General features: G+C 34.2%; 1 protein-coding gene across 1 annotated transcript in view; it reads left to right on the forward strand.

The window, feature by feature from the left end:
- Nucleotides 1-14,099, forward strand: part of si:ch211-158d24.2 (multiple epidermal growth factor-like domains protein 9) — a 66,235-nt gene extending 52,136 nt beyond the window's left edge. Inside the window, exon 6 of the mRNA XM_048210486.1 lies at nucleotides 11,953-14,099. Within this exon, the coding sequence (XP_048066443.1) occupies nucleotides 11,953-12,428 (476 nt within the window). The 3' untranslated portion in view covers nucleotides 12,429-14,099. The remainder of the gene's footprint in view (nucleotides 1-11,952) is intronic.
- Nucleotides 14,100-15,693: the final 1,594 nt, after the last annotated feature.

Raw genomic sequence — 15,693 nt, forward strand, 5'->3', positions numbered from 1 at the left:
GATAGAAATGGCTCATTCTAAGGTAATAAAAACATAATAGTTCATTATATAAGGTCTTTATACACCACTGAAAACATAGTTATGTATATTATATTGCATTTCTGTCAATAGATCTTCCTAAATATTACACACTGGACCTTTAATACAGAAAAGCAGAGGATATTTACACTGATAAAAAAACAGAATATACAATAGTCCTTTGACTATTGTTAGTTTGCCGTTAAATCATGTTGCAAGTCTAGTCTTCTTAACAATTACTGGAAATCGGATCTCACACTGAAGCAGAACATGATATCACAAGCAGGGTAACAGAGAGCCAAAAAAATATCTTGCACCATACAGTACATCCTGGAAAACACACTGAAAATTAAAAAAAAAAATGTAAAATGATCTTGGAAATCTTGTTGTCATGGAAAATTATTCTTGAGCCAAGAACAAATAGTTTATGGCCCAAAACAGGACCGCTGAGTTTTAACATGTGAGAAAGGTATTTTGAATGATGAAGTTTCTTCTTGTGTTTGATGATATTTAGTCTTGTGTTGACCCTTGCAGCTAATGTTATTACCTGCCCAAATGTTTGCAGCGTAGGTCAGCTGGTAAGCAGCTACTTAACCTTGTTAACATTAATCCAGTAACTTGCTAACTAATAGTTTTGATACGGTTTAAGCATGGTGTTGGCATGGCAAGCTACAGCAGTCACAAAGCCTGTTTTATTTAGTTCTGATTGTTGTCAAGTCTATACTTGATTTAAAAAAAAAAAAAAAATGCCTGATAGGCAGCTGCTTTCAAGCACTCCCAATCGTATTTGTGTGAATGCCAGTGGCCAATCAGATGTGTTTAAGGTAGTCAGAATCCACTCAATACTGCTTAAACATCAGATTTTTTGCACATTTGTGAATACTTTCATTGTAACCATCAAAGTGTAAACAATGTAAATAAAAGATTTGTTGTGCAGTGTAGCCAGCTTCATTAATTATAATGGGAGTTTTCGCAAGAATGCAGAACTCTGTGAGCTTGCTCTGAATTGAAGAGATTGACAGGTTCAGTGATTATATAGAACACTCTTTGTTTGTATATCTGTATATAACCCATTCACAATTTGAACAAAAGTTCTATTTGTCATGCTGCTAAGTACTGCGAAATTTTAGGAGTGACATCTATATCTAAATGTGGGATTGATTCCAAAATTGTGTTTATTGACATAGTGATAACCACTGCATTGGATGGGACAAAAAAAAAAAAAAAAAAACTTGAAAAAAAAAGACTTGAGATACTCCAGGACTACACTGAGACTTAAATTAAACCTACCAGGAGGCAGGTTTAACTTCAGATTAACGTTGTGTTTCAAAGAAGACACATGTATTACTTGGATATATATATATCGATATTGATATACACTGTGTGTGTAAATCAAACTGGGGTACGCGTACCCCTGGGGGTACCTGAGGTGACAAAAGGGGGTACGCGAACAAAATGGTGAGTAGTTCATTTAATTCTACATTAAAATAATATTAAAATAGAGCATGTATTTCTAACTGCCAAAATGTCGTAAATCCAGTACATTTAATCAAATTACCTCATCATTTGCAGTCAAAAATGACTGTATCCACACAAGCAGCATGCATATGATAGATTGCGTGCCGAATCTGCTGCCTTAAATCGCGCTAAATTACTGTCGTTCTCGACAATGCAGCTTTGTAAAAGTGGGGATTTAGCACTTACTCGCATGAAGAACAAATATAGACACGGATAATGAATTAATTTCGATTTAAGACTCAAACTTTCTCCGGTACAAAAACATACCTTGTGTGAGTTCTTGTATTTAATGATGATAACGAGCAAGAATGCAACTGTACCCAAATATCCACATGACTGCCAACGTGACATTATTATACAACAGGTCAAAAAACTAAACGTACATTTTAAACATAGTACTGCCAGGATTTACTCTATTTTGCAATGAAATAATAACGAAAACCACAGCAGAACTACAACACATCTCTGTGTTTCGTGAACAATTCTGCGGCTTTGAACGAATTGTGAGAGTCAATGATTCAATGATTCATTTACAGCCACTTGCTTCGTCACTGAATGAATGACTCGATGACTCACTCATAAAAACAGTGACTTGCTGCCACCTACTGGCGGTTTTAGTTTAATATTTAAAAGTTTTACTTAGTTTTACCATCATTGCATATTTCTCTATTGAACATTTTTATTTAAAACATTATTTATTTTATAAAGTTATTCATAAAGGTAAAAAAAAAAATGCACTGGAAAATAAATTTAGGGGTCAAATATTGTCCCTTAATGGTAAAGGTGTGACTGCAGTTGAAGAGAGGGGGTACGCAGAAGGATGGTAATCCCTTCAGGGGGTACTCCACGCTAAAAAGTTTGGGAACCACTGGTGTATATATATATATATATATATATATATATATATATATATATATATATATATATATATATATATATATATATATATATATATTATGCTGTTCACGTTAAACTGTTCACTTTAAACATTTTATTTTGATTTAACACCATCGTTTCTGGTTCAAATGTGATTGCTTCATGTTAAATTGACTTGAAATGTTACTAGAACTCACTTGATGTTTTCATTTTGACATAACATGTTTCAGTCAAGTAACCTAATCAAACAAGACTTTCACTTCCCATCATGCTTTGCACCGGGCTGAATTGGGAGAGTAAATGTTGAAAAAGTCTTATTTTATGCATTCTTTAGAAAGATGAGAATATGGAGAGACGTCTTACTGTTTAATTTTCTATTATGTAAAAGTTTTTGTTATGTTTGTGTTTTTTAGAGATTACCGTTGTGGTGAAGTGTAGAGCTTGCTAACAAGATTTGCCTTTTTTTTATATATTGAATCAACCACTATGATAGTCCTTTGGGTCAAACCAGTATCATTTCTAGACTGCCAACACTGATCATCACATGTGTAAATAGTTTTGTTTGTTGCTATTGTTGCTATGTAAAGGACAAAACAAAAGCATTAACAATCATAAACCATATATTAACAATCATATATATATATATATATATATATATATATATATATATATATATATATATATTACAGTACAGTCCAAAAGTTTGGAACCACTAAGATTTTTAATGTTTTTAAAAGAAGTTTCGTCTGCTCACCAAGGCTACATTTATTTAATTAAAATACAGTAAAAACAGTAATATTGTGAAATATTATTACAATTTAAAATAACTGTTTTCTATTTGAATATATTTCACAAAGTAATTTATTCCTGTGATGGCAAAGCTGAAATTTTAGCATCATTACTCCAGTCTTCAGTGTCACATGATCCTTCAGAAATCATTCTAATATGCTGATCTGCTGCTCAAGAAACATTTAATGTGTACAATTGTACAAAATATTTGTGTACAATATTTTTTTTCAGGATTATTTGATGAATAGAAAGATCAAAAGAACAGTGTTTATCTGAAATCTAATCTTTTGTAACATTATAAATGTCTTTACTGCCACTTTTGATTAATTTAATGCATCCTTGCTGAATAAAAGTATTAATTTCTTTAATTTCTTTTCAAAAAAATAAAAATAAAAATTCTTACTGACCCCAAACTTTTGAACAGTAGTGTATAATGCTACAGAAGCTTTGTATTTCAGATAAATGCTGTTCTTTTGAACTTTCTATTCATCAAGGAATCCTGAAAAAAAAAGTACACAACTCTTTTCAACATTGAAAATAATCATAAATGTTTATTGAGCAGCAAATCAGCATATTAGAATGATTTCTGAAGGATCATGTGACACTGAAGACTGGAGTAACGATGCTGAAAATTCAGCTTTGCATCACAGGAATAAATTACTTTGTCAAATATATTTAAATAGTACACAGTTATTTTAAATTTTAATAATATTTCACAATATTACTGTTTTTTACTGTATTTTTAATTAAATAAATGTAGCCTTGGTGAGCACTTGGTTTAAACTTCTTTTAAAAACATTAAAAATCTTAGTGGTTCCAAACTTTTGGACTGTACTGTGTATATATATATATATATATATATATATATATATATATATATATATATATATATATATATATATATATATATATATATATATATATATATATTCATCTATTTTATTAGAATTCATTACAAACAGATTTCCAGGCATTTCTGTTTTTTTTTTCACAGCTGATGTATTTTGCTTACTTTAAAAGACTTAAAAAGTCTCTTGTTTAGTTATCTTTTTTTTTTCCTTTTTTTTTTTTTTTTTTTTTTTTTTGGACTGCAGTCTTTTTCTGCTGCCATTGTTTTTCTTGGATTTGCTTCTCAGTTCCATGCAATTTTAAGCTTGTTTTGGCTCATTCCATGCTTTCTAGGCAACCTCTCTCATGCTCATTCAGGTTCGCACAGTTGGTTTTAAATTAATCTAGTTTATTTTAAGTCAGGACTCCATAGTCCAATTTTTAGTAATCTGTACTTAATCTGTGTTTCAGAAAACCATTTTCTAAGCCACAATTAACTATTCTAGATTAAGGCCTAGCCTGTCTTAATTTAAACCCTGTCCGGGAAACCGCCTGTTATGTGTTTCTTTGTTTTTCTTTGGCTTATATTGACTAATATTTTTTATGCTCTAATAGTTAAAACTTTTAAATAGTTCCAATATTTTTGCTATGGTATTGACATTGGTAACAAGAAATAATTTGTTATAATGTATAATTAATAGAATTAAGAGATAATTAAACTGATTTTATAGTTAAGTCATGACCATAAACTGTACATCTTTTTTAAAGACTTATGGAGGGAGCAATATATATACCTTAGGATCCTTGTCTTTTATTCCTGCCATAGTAAAATTGAAAATGTCTTGAAAAAATTCTGGAAAATAATATCTGAAAAAGAGTAAGAACCCTGACAATATGTATCAAGTAGGGATGCACCGATGTAGGCCAATAAGCAGTATCGTCAAATAAAAGCACGAGAGACCATTCCTTCATACAGAATCTCTCCAGATCCTTCAGATTCCCAGCTCCATGTTGGTGCTTCTTCTCTTCAGTTCACTCCACTCATTTACTATAGGGTTCAGGTCAGGGGACGGGGATGGTCATGGCAGAAGCTTGGTTAATAATGGATTCTACCAAATACCAACAGATAAAAAATCAAAACCTGACTGTCCCTGTTAGAAGTCATATAATGGGCTGTGGTTAGATCTTCCATCAGGACAATGATCCAAAACAAACATCAAAATCAACCCAAAAAATTTGTCACTGAACACAAAACCAAGCTTCTGCCATGACCATCCCAGTCCCCTGACCTGAACCCTATAGAAAATGAGTGGAGTGAACTGAAGAGAAGAAGCACCAACATGGAGCTGGGAATCTGAAGGATCTGGAAAGATTCTGCATGAAGGAATGGTCTCTGATCTCTTGTCAGGTGTTCTCCAAACTCATCAGGCATTATAGGTGAAGACTCAGAGCTGTTCTCTTGGGAAAAGGAGGTTGCAAAAAGTATTGAATAAAAGGGTATGATTAATTGTGAGCAGTGTGTATTGGAGAAAAACATTTCTCTCATAATGAGATTTTCCCCCCATTTAACATTATTATTCTCCAATGAAAGGTTGGATTTTTGTAGATTTTTTAAATAAAAGATCAACAGTATTAACGATGCAGACTATGCTATTTAAGGAAAATATAATTATATTTTCAGAATATAATAAAAAAAAAAAAAAAAAAAAATCAAAAATAGTCTGTGGGGTAAAACGCCCCCATCATTGTCACTGTAGTTACTCTGTTCTGAACAGCAAATCCTTTGTTTTTCAATCAAATGTAAGCTAAGGTGGTTAAATATTTGGACTTTATATTTAAAAAAATACCTCAAATTAGCATCAGGTAGCTAGTTAGCTAGCCAGTTAACATCAGCCAACAATATTTTTCAAATATGATATTACATTTTTTTTTAATCATAATTATTTATTATATTCTTTTTTATTTTAAGCTAAGACTGCCTGCAATTTGATTTTGCTGTAAATGTATAAAGCTACTTGTCAGACATTTTACCCCACCCATGTGGCATTTTACCCTACCTGTGGTGCAAAACGCCATGTTATGAAAACTCTGGATATTTTTCATACTTGGTTTATAATTTTTTGTCATTGTCACTAAAACTATGATAGCTATTCTTGACAAATTTAACTTTTTGTTTCACAGAAAATAAATGACGTTTTCCATCACCCTACCCTACTGTTTATTCGATACGTATGATTGAATAAATTTGTAATGAAGACAAGTGTTTATGAAAACTATACCTTATGTGCAACTGAGTTGTATACAAACATTTCAGTTTTATAGTATAATTATTATATCTGAAAATAAATAGCAGTTGAATATAGACTGTTATAACATTATAACATTCCGACCTGAGGTTCCCCCTCCTAACCACCAGAGGGCGCCCTCTTCTTTTATACTGAACTCTATCCTCTGTTTCTGTCACATGTTTATTCCTTCCAATTTAAGGAGCCTGATTCCCTTTGTTCATTGCAAAGTATTGTTTGCAAGGTCTGCAATTCTGAGCATTTTCCCATTGTGTCTTACCTTGATTTTGGATTATATGTCTTGTCATTTGTGCACTCTCTTGGATTTGTTTGGATTTTTTTTCCCTGATTGGACTGCTTTCTTGGTGTTTGACACTGGACTTTGCTACCTGGCTTACATCTCTGTGATTTATACAGCTGCTACAAAAAAATCTCTGCAAATAGAGATTTTTGCTCTCCCCAAGTCTGCTATGTTCCAGTATCAACTGAGAGGGTTCCCTGTATAGTTTACAGCATTAGTTGGAAGAGATTTTTTTTTTTCCTCCAGAAAATAAAACTTTTGGTATCGGCTGATATCATTCTGAATAATCAGTATTGGTATCGGCTGATAAATTTAGTATTGGTGCATCTCTAGTATCAAGGTGTCATTGATAGACTGGGGGAGTCTGTTGTCCCACTGATGTAAAAGCATGTGTCACTTTTTTTTTTTTTTTTAATTAGTAACTCACAATGACGTCATGTCAATGGTATGTGAGTGAATTTGTTGCTGAAGTGGTTGCTGGGATCTCATGAATCATGAATAGTGACTGCAAGCTTCGACGTAGCCTGGATAATTTTTAATGATTTTATTACACTGCTCGCACTTTCACCTTACTGGAGATAAGGATCTATGTTAAGGAGGACAGTTGTTTATGATTGGTGTAGATTTCCTGTGTAGGCACTGTATACCTTTGACAGTGCCTTATTTATGGTGTCTACATTAGATTGACATAAATTTGAATGTATATATTTGTATTATGTGTTTTTTCAAGGCTTAGAGTTGGTTTTAAAGTAAACTGCATTTTTAAAATTTTATTTTGTAATATTCTCTGAGGTCTACTTATCAAGATTTTAACATCAAAACACATCATAATTTAGAAGTAATACGCTGTTTTCTATCCTGATTTTGACTATCTCTTTCAAGCACTCTGTTTTGATGGGCATGCCTCATGCAAGACTTAAGTAAATGATTGCCATAACAGTTTTGCATATTAAAATTGTATTTAACGTCCCCGCCATTACATGGAATTGCTATTGAAAACTTACGATGTTGTAAAATATCTTGTTACATAGTTGAAACATTTGCCAACAATGTGAAATATTTATGCGTATTGCATAGGCTAACTCGTTCTTATTAGCTATTAATAGTTTAGTTCAGTGTCGTGTTTTAAATAAAATGATAGGTGTTGTAATGTCTACCAGTGCTGGGTAGATTACTTACAAATTGTAATCAGTTACTGATTCCAAATTACATGACAAGTTGTAGTTAGTAACACAATCCATTACATTACACATTTAAGGTAATATAATCTGACTACATTTTGGTTACTTATAGATTACTTTTGACTGAAAAAGTCTTAAAAAATGGTCTTAAGACCATTTTCTGAAGGTCTTGGTCATGGCCGCATTTGGTCTCGGTCTTGTCTTGGTCTCGGTCTTGTCTTGGTCTCAGACTAAAAGGACTCGGGATTTTATTTCAAGACCGTTGTCATCACAACTGCCGGGATATCGCTAAATTGTCTTATTTCTTTAACATCATTCATTTGATTGGATGTAAAACTTCCTGCTTCAAATGCAATCAATAGCTTATTTCTAATATCATACATTTTGTTACTGTTGTGCCGGGTCAGAAATCAACAAGGGATTATGTAAAAAATGTCACCAAAATTAATACAAATTAATACAAAAAAGTACTTGTATCTTGATATTTATAACATATGATATAATTAGCAATATCACAAGAAAGAGAGCTGTTTTCACAAATATGAGCACAATTGCAAATATGATATTTTTTTTTTTTTTTTTTTTTACAAAAGTTCAATAAACAGAATTTTATCGTTAGTGACTTCAATTGATTGGTAACAGCTCTATATAGTGTCTTATTATTCTAATTGTAATTATTGATTAAAAATAAGACATTTCTCAGGCAGTAAATGTGGTTCTTTCAGATGAATTTGAGGAGTGCTAGTCTGCTCTTGGTCTTGACTCAGTCTCGACTTGCCTCGGTCTTGTCTTGGTCTGAACCCTCCAAAGTCTTGGGCTTGTCTTAGTCTCGGTTTAGGTGGTCTAGACTATAACACTGCTTTTGACTTAACTCGTTTATCACATTGATTTGCATACACCATACTGATACAAAAATACAAAGAGAAAGAAAATATATTCCATTCTTCATCAGCAACAATTTAAAGTGTATTAAATGTTACATTAACTCAGGGTTTCCTAGACTGGGGTTCTGATGAAACTCCAGGGGGTTCTTGAGTTTAATGAAAACCTGTCTTTAACTTATGAACTTAAATTCTCAGAGGCTACTTCAAGTAAATATAATAGGTCAAAGAGATTCAGCTGACAAAAAAAGTTGGGGATTCCCTGCATTGGATGTAAAAAGAAATGATGTTAACTGTCTTTGAAAGACAAAAGCCTTCCGAAAAATGGTATTCATGGTTAAATGACTCACTGACTGAGAATTCAAATAATAATAACTGTGTTCGTCAGGAGCTGATTAAATATGCGATGTTGAGAAAACACTTCTTAAAAGTGAAATGATTTCTATACATCCAGTGCTGTGTGACTCTCAGTTTTCATTGATAGGCTCATGAATAATTTACCACCATTGTGAGAAAAACATGTAATCTGTAATCTGATTACGAGTATTTTAAAATTTAATATAATCTAATTAAAAGTACTTTTTTTGGAATCTCATTACATAATCCAGATTCCATGTAATTAGTTACTACCCAGTACTGTGTCTTACTGATGACAACACAGAAAATCTCGCTCACTTAAGCTTTTATTCAGAAATTCAGTGAATGGCCTATAGGTCAAAACAATAACAAAAGCACCCTGGTAGCAAGAGACAAAGCAATAGTGACACATGGTAAAAACACTCACACTTGTGTGTTGCAACATTACTGTCAGACCCAAAATAGCTGTCACTGAATCATCTTTTATTTTTAGGCTCTCTGAAGAGCCTACACCGAACGGTGCTGTTTAAAAATGAATCCGCAGTAAAATGAAGCAAACAAATGAAGTGTCTTACTGATGTGATCTAAAACTTTGTTAAAAATAAAGTTCATCCGCGCTTTCTTAACATTAGGATGACAAGGAAGGGAATGCAAAGACTGTGTTTTTCCACAACTTGGCACTTCAAAACTTCTTGTATTCCTCAGAGGGGTTTCTGTCGTTTTGTTGCTGCGTTTGTTCTCTTTTGTATTTACCACTACATGACGTGCGTATCGATGGGCAGGGCTAAAAAGGCAATGATCTAGAAGTAGGCATTGATTTTCTTCTGCAGAGGAGGGCTTTTATTGCGCCATAATGTGACAAAATCTAAAACATGGCTTTTGGTAGCTTAGTTTCAATTAAAAAAAAAACTGATTTTAACTGATTAATGAGGAAGTTTCAAGAGTTACCTCTTGTATGTCAAAAGGAAAATTTGATTTCTCAATCCATGACCTCTTTAACTTCTTTTATGCTTATTAATGCATTTAATAACTTCTGTCATAGAGGCATCAACATGAACATGGAAATATTACAAATAGCGGAAGGTAAACTCTAATTCAAATGCTTGTCATGTTTTTTCTGCTTCCTTTTAGGGATCTTATTTTAAATTTAGATTGCTCATTTTTCAGTGGATTTTATGTGTCACTTCAAAGGATGCAATCCTTGATTACAAAATGGAAGACTTACATTTTTAGGGCAATATGCAAATCAATGATTAGTCTTTTATAAGTCATAGTCATATAATTAGAATATCGTGAAAAAGTTCATTTTTTTTTAATTGTAAATTATTTTTAAAAATGAAACTTTCATATATTCTAGATTCCCTACATGTAAAGTAAAACATTTCAAAAGTTTTTTTTTTTTTTCAAATTTTGATGATTAGAGCGTACAGCTCATGAAAGTCCAAAATCCAGTATCTCAAAATATTAGAATATTTCCTAAGATCAATCAAAAATGGATTTTCAAAACAGAAAAGTTCAAGTTCTTTAAAGTATGTTCATTTGTACACTCAATACTTGGTCGGCAGCACATATTACAGCAAATGACTTGCTCCTAGCACAAATTACAGCATCAGTGAAGTGTGGCATGGAAGTGATCAGCCTGTGGCACTGCTGAGGCACTATTGAGCCTTCAGATCATCTGTATATTGTTGGATCGACTGTTTCTCATCTTTCTCTTGAAAATATCCCATAGATTCAGGGGTCAGGCATGTTGGCTGGCCAATAAAACACAGTAATATCATGGTCAGCAAACCACTTGGAAGTGGTTTTTGCACTGTGGGCAGGTGCTAAAGTCCTGCTGGAAAAGGAAATCAGCATCTCCATAAAGCTTGTCAGCAGATGGAAGCATAAAGTGCTCCAAAATCTCCTGGAAGATGGCTGCATTGACTTTGCACTTGATAAAACACAATGGACCAACACCAGCAGATGTCACGGCCCCCCAAATCATTACTAACTTCAGAAACTTCACACTAGACTTCAAGCAGCTTGGATTCTGTGCCTCTCCAGTCTTCCTTCAGACTCTGGGACCATGATTTCAACATGAAATGCAAAATTTACTTTTATCTGAAAAGAGGACTTTCAACCACTGTTCACTGTCCAGTTCTTTTTCTACTTAGCCCAGGTAAGATGCTTCTGACGTTGTTTCTGTTTCAGAAGTGGCTTGGTAGTCCTTTTCCTGAAGATGTCTGAGTGTGGTGACTCTTGATGCGCTGACTCCGGCTTCATTTGACTCATTGTGGAGCTCTCCCAAGTGTTTGAATCGGCTTTACTTGACAGTATTCTCAAGCTTGTGGTCATCCCTGTTGCTTGTGCACCTTTGCCTACCCAATTTCTTCCTTCCAGTCAACTTTGCATTTAATATGCTTTGATACATCACTCTGTAAACAGCCACCACATTCAGTAATGACCATCTGTGACTTACTCTCTTTGTGGAGGGTGTCAATGATTGTCTCCTGGACCATTGCCAAGTCAGCAGTCTTCCCCACTAGTGTGGTTTCAAAGAACAAGAGATACCCGGAATTTATACTGTAGGGATAGTCGTTTAATGAAACTCAAATGTAAATATTCTAATATTTTGAGATACTGGATTTTGGACTTTCATTAGCTGTACGCTCTAATCAACAAATAAAAAAAAAATAAAAAAAACGTTTGAAATGTTTTATTTTACATGTAGGGAATCTAGTATAAATGAAAGTTTCATTTTTTAAAATAATTTACAATAAAAAAATGAACTTTTTCATGATATTCTAATTATATTACCAGCACCTGTAATCACTCTAACTTAATCATTTTTTTCATTTATAGCCTCTGCAGACACACCAGCTATTTTAATCATTGACTCTTTCTTCTCTCTCTCTCTCTCTCTCTCTCTCTCTCAGCTGTAAGAATATCCCCAACTCAAGACATCAAGACCTCCACAACAGAAGTCCCCAAATCCACAAGTTCCGTTTCTTCTTCTCGTCTCCTCACTTTCTCCTCCCCCACCACCCACCCAAGCCTACCCACCCTGCAGTCCGGCACAGGAGACTCCGCGGGACACAACAGCACAGCCTCTGCTCTAACAGTAGTGTCCTGGACTCAGTTTAACATCATCATTCTCGCCGTCATCATTGTGGTCGTCGTTCTCCTCATGGGCTTCGTCGGCGGCGTGTATACGTATCGTGAGTACCGCAACCGAAAACTGAATGCCCCGTTTTGGACCATTGAGCTGAAGGAGGACAACATCAGCTTCAGCAGCTACCACGATAGCATCCCGCACGCCGATCCCAACGGACTACTGGAGGAGGAGCCGTGCGTGGTCGCGGCCAATGGGCAGTTAGCGCTCGCCACTGCCGCCAACATGTACAAAGCGTGAAGTCATCGATAGGATTGTATCAATTTTAAAAGGGATAAAATGAACATTCTGGTGTTTACTCACCCTCATGTTGTATCAAACCTGTATGACTTTCTTTTTTCTGTGGAACATAATTGTGAAGACCTGTTTTTGTGTTTGTACTGAAAGTCGATGTGGTCCAACATCTTTTCTTTTGTGTTCCACAGAAGAAACAATGTTAAACATTGTTTGAACAACATGAGGATGAGTAAAGTAGCAAGTTTCATTTTCTGGTGAACTATCTCATTAATTACGATGAAAAACGTGATAAAAGATGCCCTGGGAGCCAAAGCTAACTTTTTTGATTCTACACGCTATTTAGCTCCCCATTGCTTCCTTTGTGATATCCTCATGCAAAGTGTTCTCTCGTACAATATTTCCTGTAACATTAAAGAGGACTCAAGGAAATACAAGACAAGCCATTAACATGTTACTTCACGGTAGCCCTCAGACACAACAATTGTGAATATGTTGCCTCTTAAATGAGCCAGTGTTTGGGTGTAAGGATGCTAACCTTCAGTTGCTACTTCTACATACATGAAAGAGGACCCACATGCCAAGATAATTTCACCCAAAACTGCTGTTTGTATAGGTAACTCAAAAGGTTTTCAGACTGACCCAATTGCATCGACTGGGTAATTTACTTTGGCTTTGGCAGAGGAAGTTCATTTAATCAGCAAGGAAACAAAGACTGCTAGTTAAAAGCCCTTGATATGGAAACCTATGTGTGTGGGTATGTCTTTGACAGAGACTATTTCATATATCGATGGCGGCACTTTGAATTTCTTTGGAATGCAAGTCTCGCTACGATTTCCTCTTTACTCGATTCCTGTCACGGATTGGTACCAAACTGAACATGCTACATAACAGTCATACCTGTAACGCTAGCACCTGTTTCAGCCTTATTGTATTTATGTGTGTGAGTGGGTGTTGGTGTATGTGTGTGGTTGGAGAGAGAGAGAGAGAGAGAGAGAGAGAGAGAGAGAGAGTGTGTTGAGTGTGGAGACAGTTTCAAATTTAACTGTGTAGAGCTGGATTCTACGCAGGAATGTACAAAAAGACTGGATTTCTTCTGCTGCATAGTTTCACGAAAACTGATCAAATGTTTGACACAATATTGTACTCACGAAAGCCATGTAAGCGTAAAATAACCCACAAGGAGCGTGTTCAGAAGACTTTGTGAAGTGGAAAGACTTTTTTGGGAACCTGTAAGGTACAACGGTGGACACATTGTTTTTTCCTCCATTTGTCTGCAAGGACCCTTTTAAATGTGATTCTTCAGGATCATTTTGATGATTTGGACAAAGGACTGGTGTTTGAACTGTTTGTTTTTTTGTTCCTAATTCGTCTTGTTAATTCCTATTTATTTATCTTTTGTGTTTGTCTCTGTGGTCTTATTTTATCAATGTTTTTCCAATCTTCATGCTGCATTGTACAGTGTATCATACCGAATGCAAACTGTAGGCCGAGTTGTGAGCACAACCTCAAAGACGTGTTGGAAGTCTTATTTTCTTCTCTTATTTTCTTTCTAATTTATTTAGTCAGGTTACGTGTTAATAACTCACAGTATACAATGGGATTTTGGTGGAAAATGCTGTATTTTCTCATTCCTGAGTTGTCAAATGACTGAAAATAAAGGATTATTGAATCAAAGGTCATGCTTCAAAGAGATGGTATGTCACTTTTTGAAACTGAATGAGTGAATGGATTGCTTAAAGGGGGTGTGTATGACTTTTTTTCGATGTTAAAAAGACAATTTAACCAAAAACGAACATTCTGAATGTCACTCCAAAATAAAAAAAGACGACTAATGTTAACTGTTTTGTCCGTACAATAAAAAAAAAAAAAAAAAAAGTAAATGGGACACAGTGTATTTTTGGACCCCTCTGACTTTCATTGTACGGACAAAAACGTTAACATTAGAGTTCAACAACATCTTTTTTGTGTTCCATGGAAAAAAGTAGTCATGCTGGTTTGTCTTGATATGAGGGTGGGTAAATGATGACAGGATTTTATTTTTGGGGTGACTAACATTTTAAAATAATTCTCTTCACAATCTCCTGATAGCAATCATACAAGTTGTCTAAATGTATGGAAAATGTGCAGTGTGTTTGGAAATTCTTCTTGAAAATAGTCATCATTTTTGCAGAAATTAGACATTTTGCAATTCAGAAGAACTTTAGACATGCTTGGTTATCTTAATTTTTAAGATATCTTTATCTTTAATTGAATATATTTTATAGGTGCATAATTTTTCAAGAAAAAAAAAAAAATGTTTCGAATCAAATTAGCTGACTAAATATTGTTATAACCCTGATCACCCTGCAGCTGTGTGTTTGTTAGGTTTCACTGTACTTTCCCAAAAGCTTACTGTTGAAATCCAAATCATAAGGCATCTGAATTTACAATGAACTGAAAAAATAGACAATTGGAAGTTTTTGTATTCAACACAGCCTTTGTTCCTCAAGAATGTAGCTCTGTGCAGCTCAGCTAAGAGTTTTTGTGACCCAACCCTTTTCACCAGAGAGATGTTGGTTGATGGCCAGACCTATATTTGTCTGGAATCTTTATAGATACTGATATGAGTTGATATGAGTATGATCAAAGTTGGAGTTTGCTTTCAAATGTGTGGATTGTTTCCTGAAAGGGGTGAATGTAACAGTGCTATTGTTCGGCTGTATCATGCTGATATACTACCATATAATTGTTTTTTTTGTTTGTTTTTGTTTTTTCCCCCAATACTTTTATTCAACAAGGACGCATAATATTGGTCATAAATGAGAGAAAAGACATAGTTACAAAAGATTTCAAATCCTGTTCTTTTGAAGTTCCTATTCATCAAAGTATCCTAAAAATATTAAGCAGCACACCTAATTTCAACATTGATAATAGTAAGAAATGTTTCTTGAGCACCAAATCATCATATTAGAATGATTTCTGAAGGATGTGACACTAAAGACTGGAGTAATGATGCTGAACATTCAGCAATTGACATTTCTTAATATTGACGTAATATTTCAAGTTATTACTGTTTATACTGTGCTTTTGATCAAATAAATACAGCGTTATTTAGCATAAGAGATTTCTCTCTCTCAAAAAAACAAAAAACAAAAAAACAAAAATGGCACTGGCCCCAAATGGTATTGTATGTAGGCCAACAGCACCAGTGCAAGTGTTGCTTGTATTCAACCGTTCAACATAAATTTAATATTGAGTAAATTACATTTTAGACCAGATGTTGGAGGCT

Source organism: Megalobrama amblycephala, linkage group LG12 (genome assembly GCF_018812025.1).
Source record: "Megalobrama amblycephala isolate DHTTF-2021 linkage group LG12, ASM1881202v1, whole genome shotgun sequence".
Taxonomy (NCBI): domain Eukaryota; kingdom Metazoa; phylum Chordata; class Actinopteri; order Cypriniformes; family Xenocyprididae; genus Megalobrama; species Megalobrama amblycephala.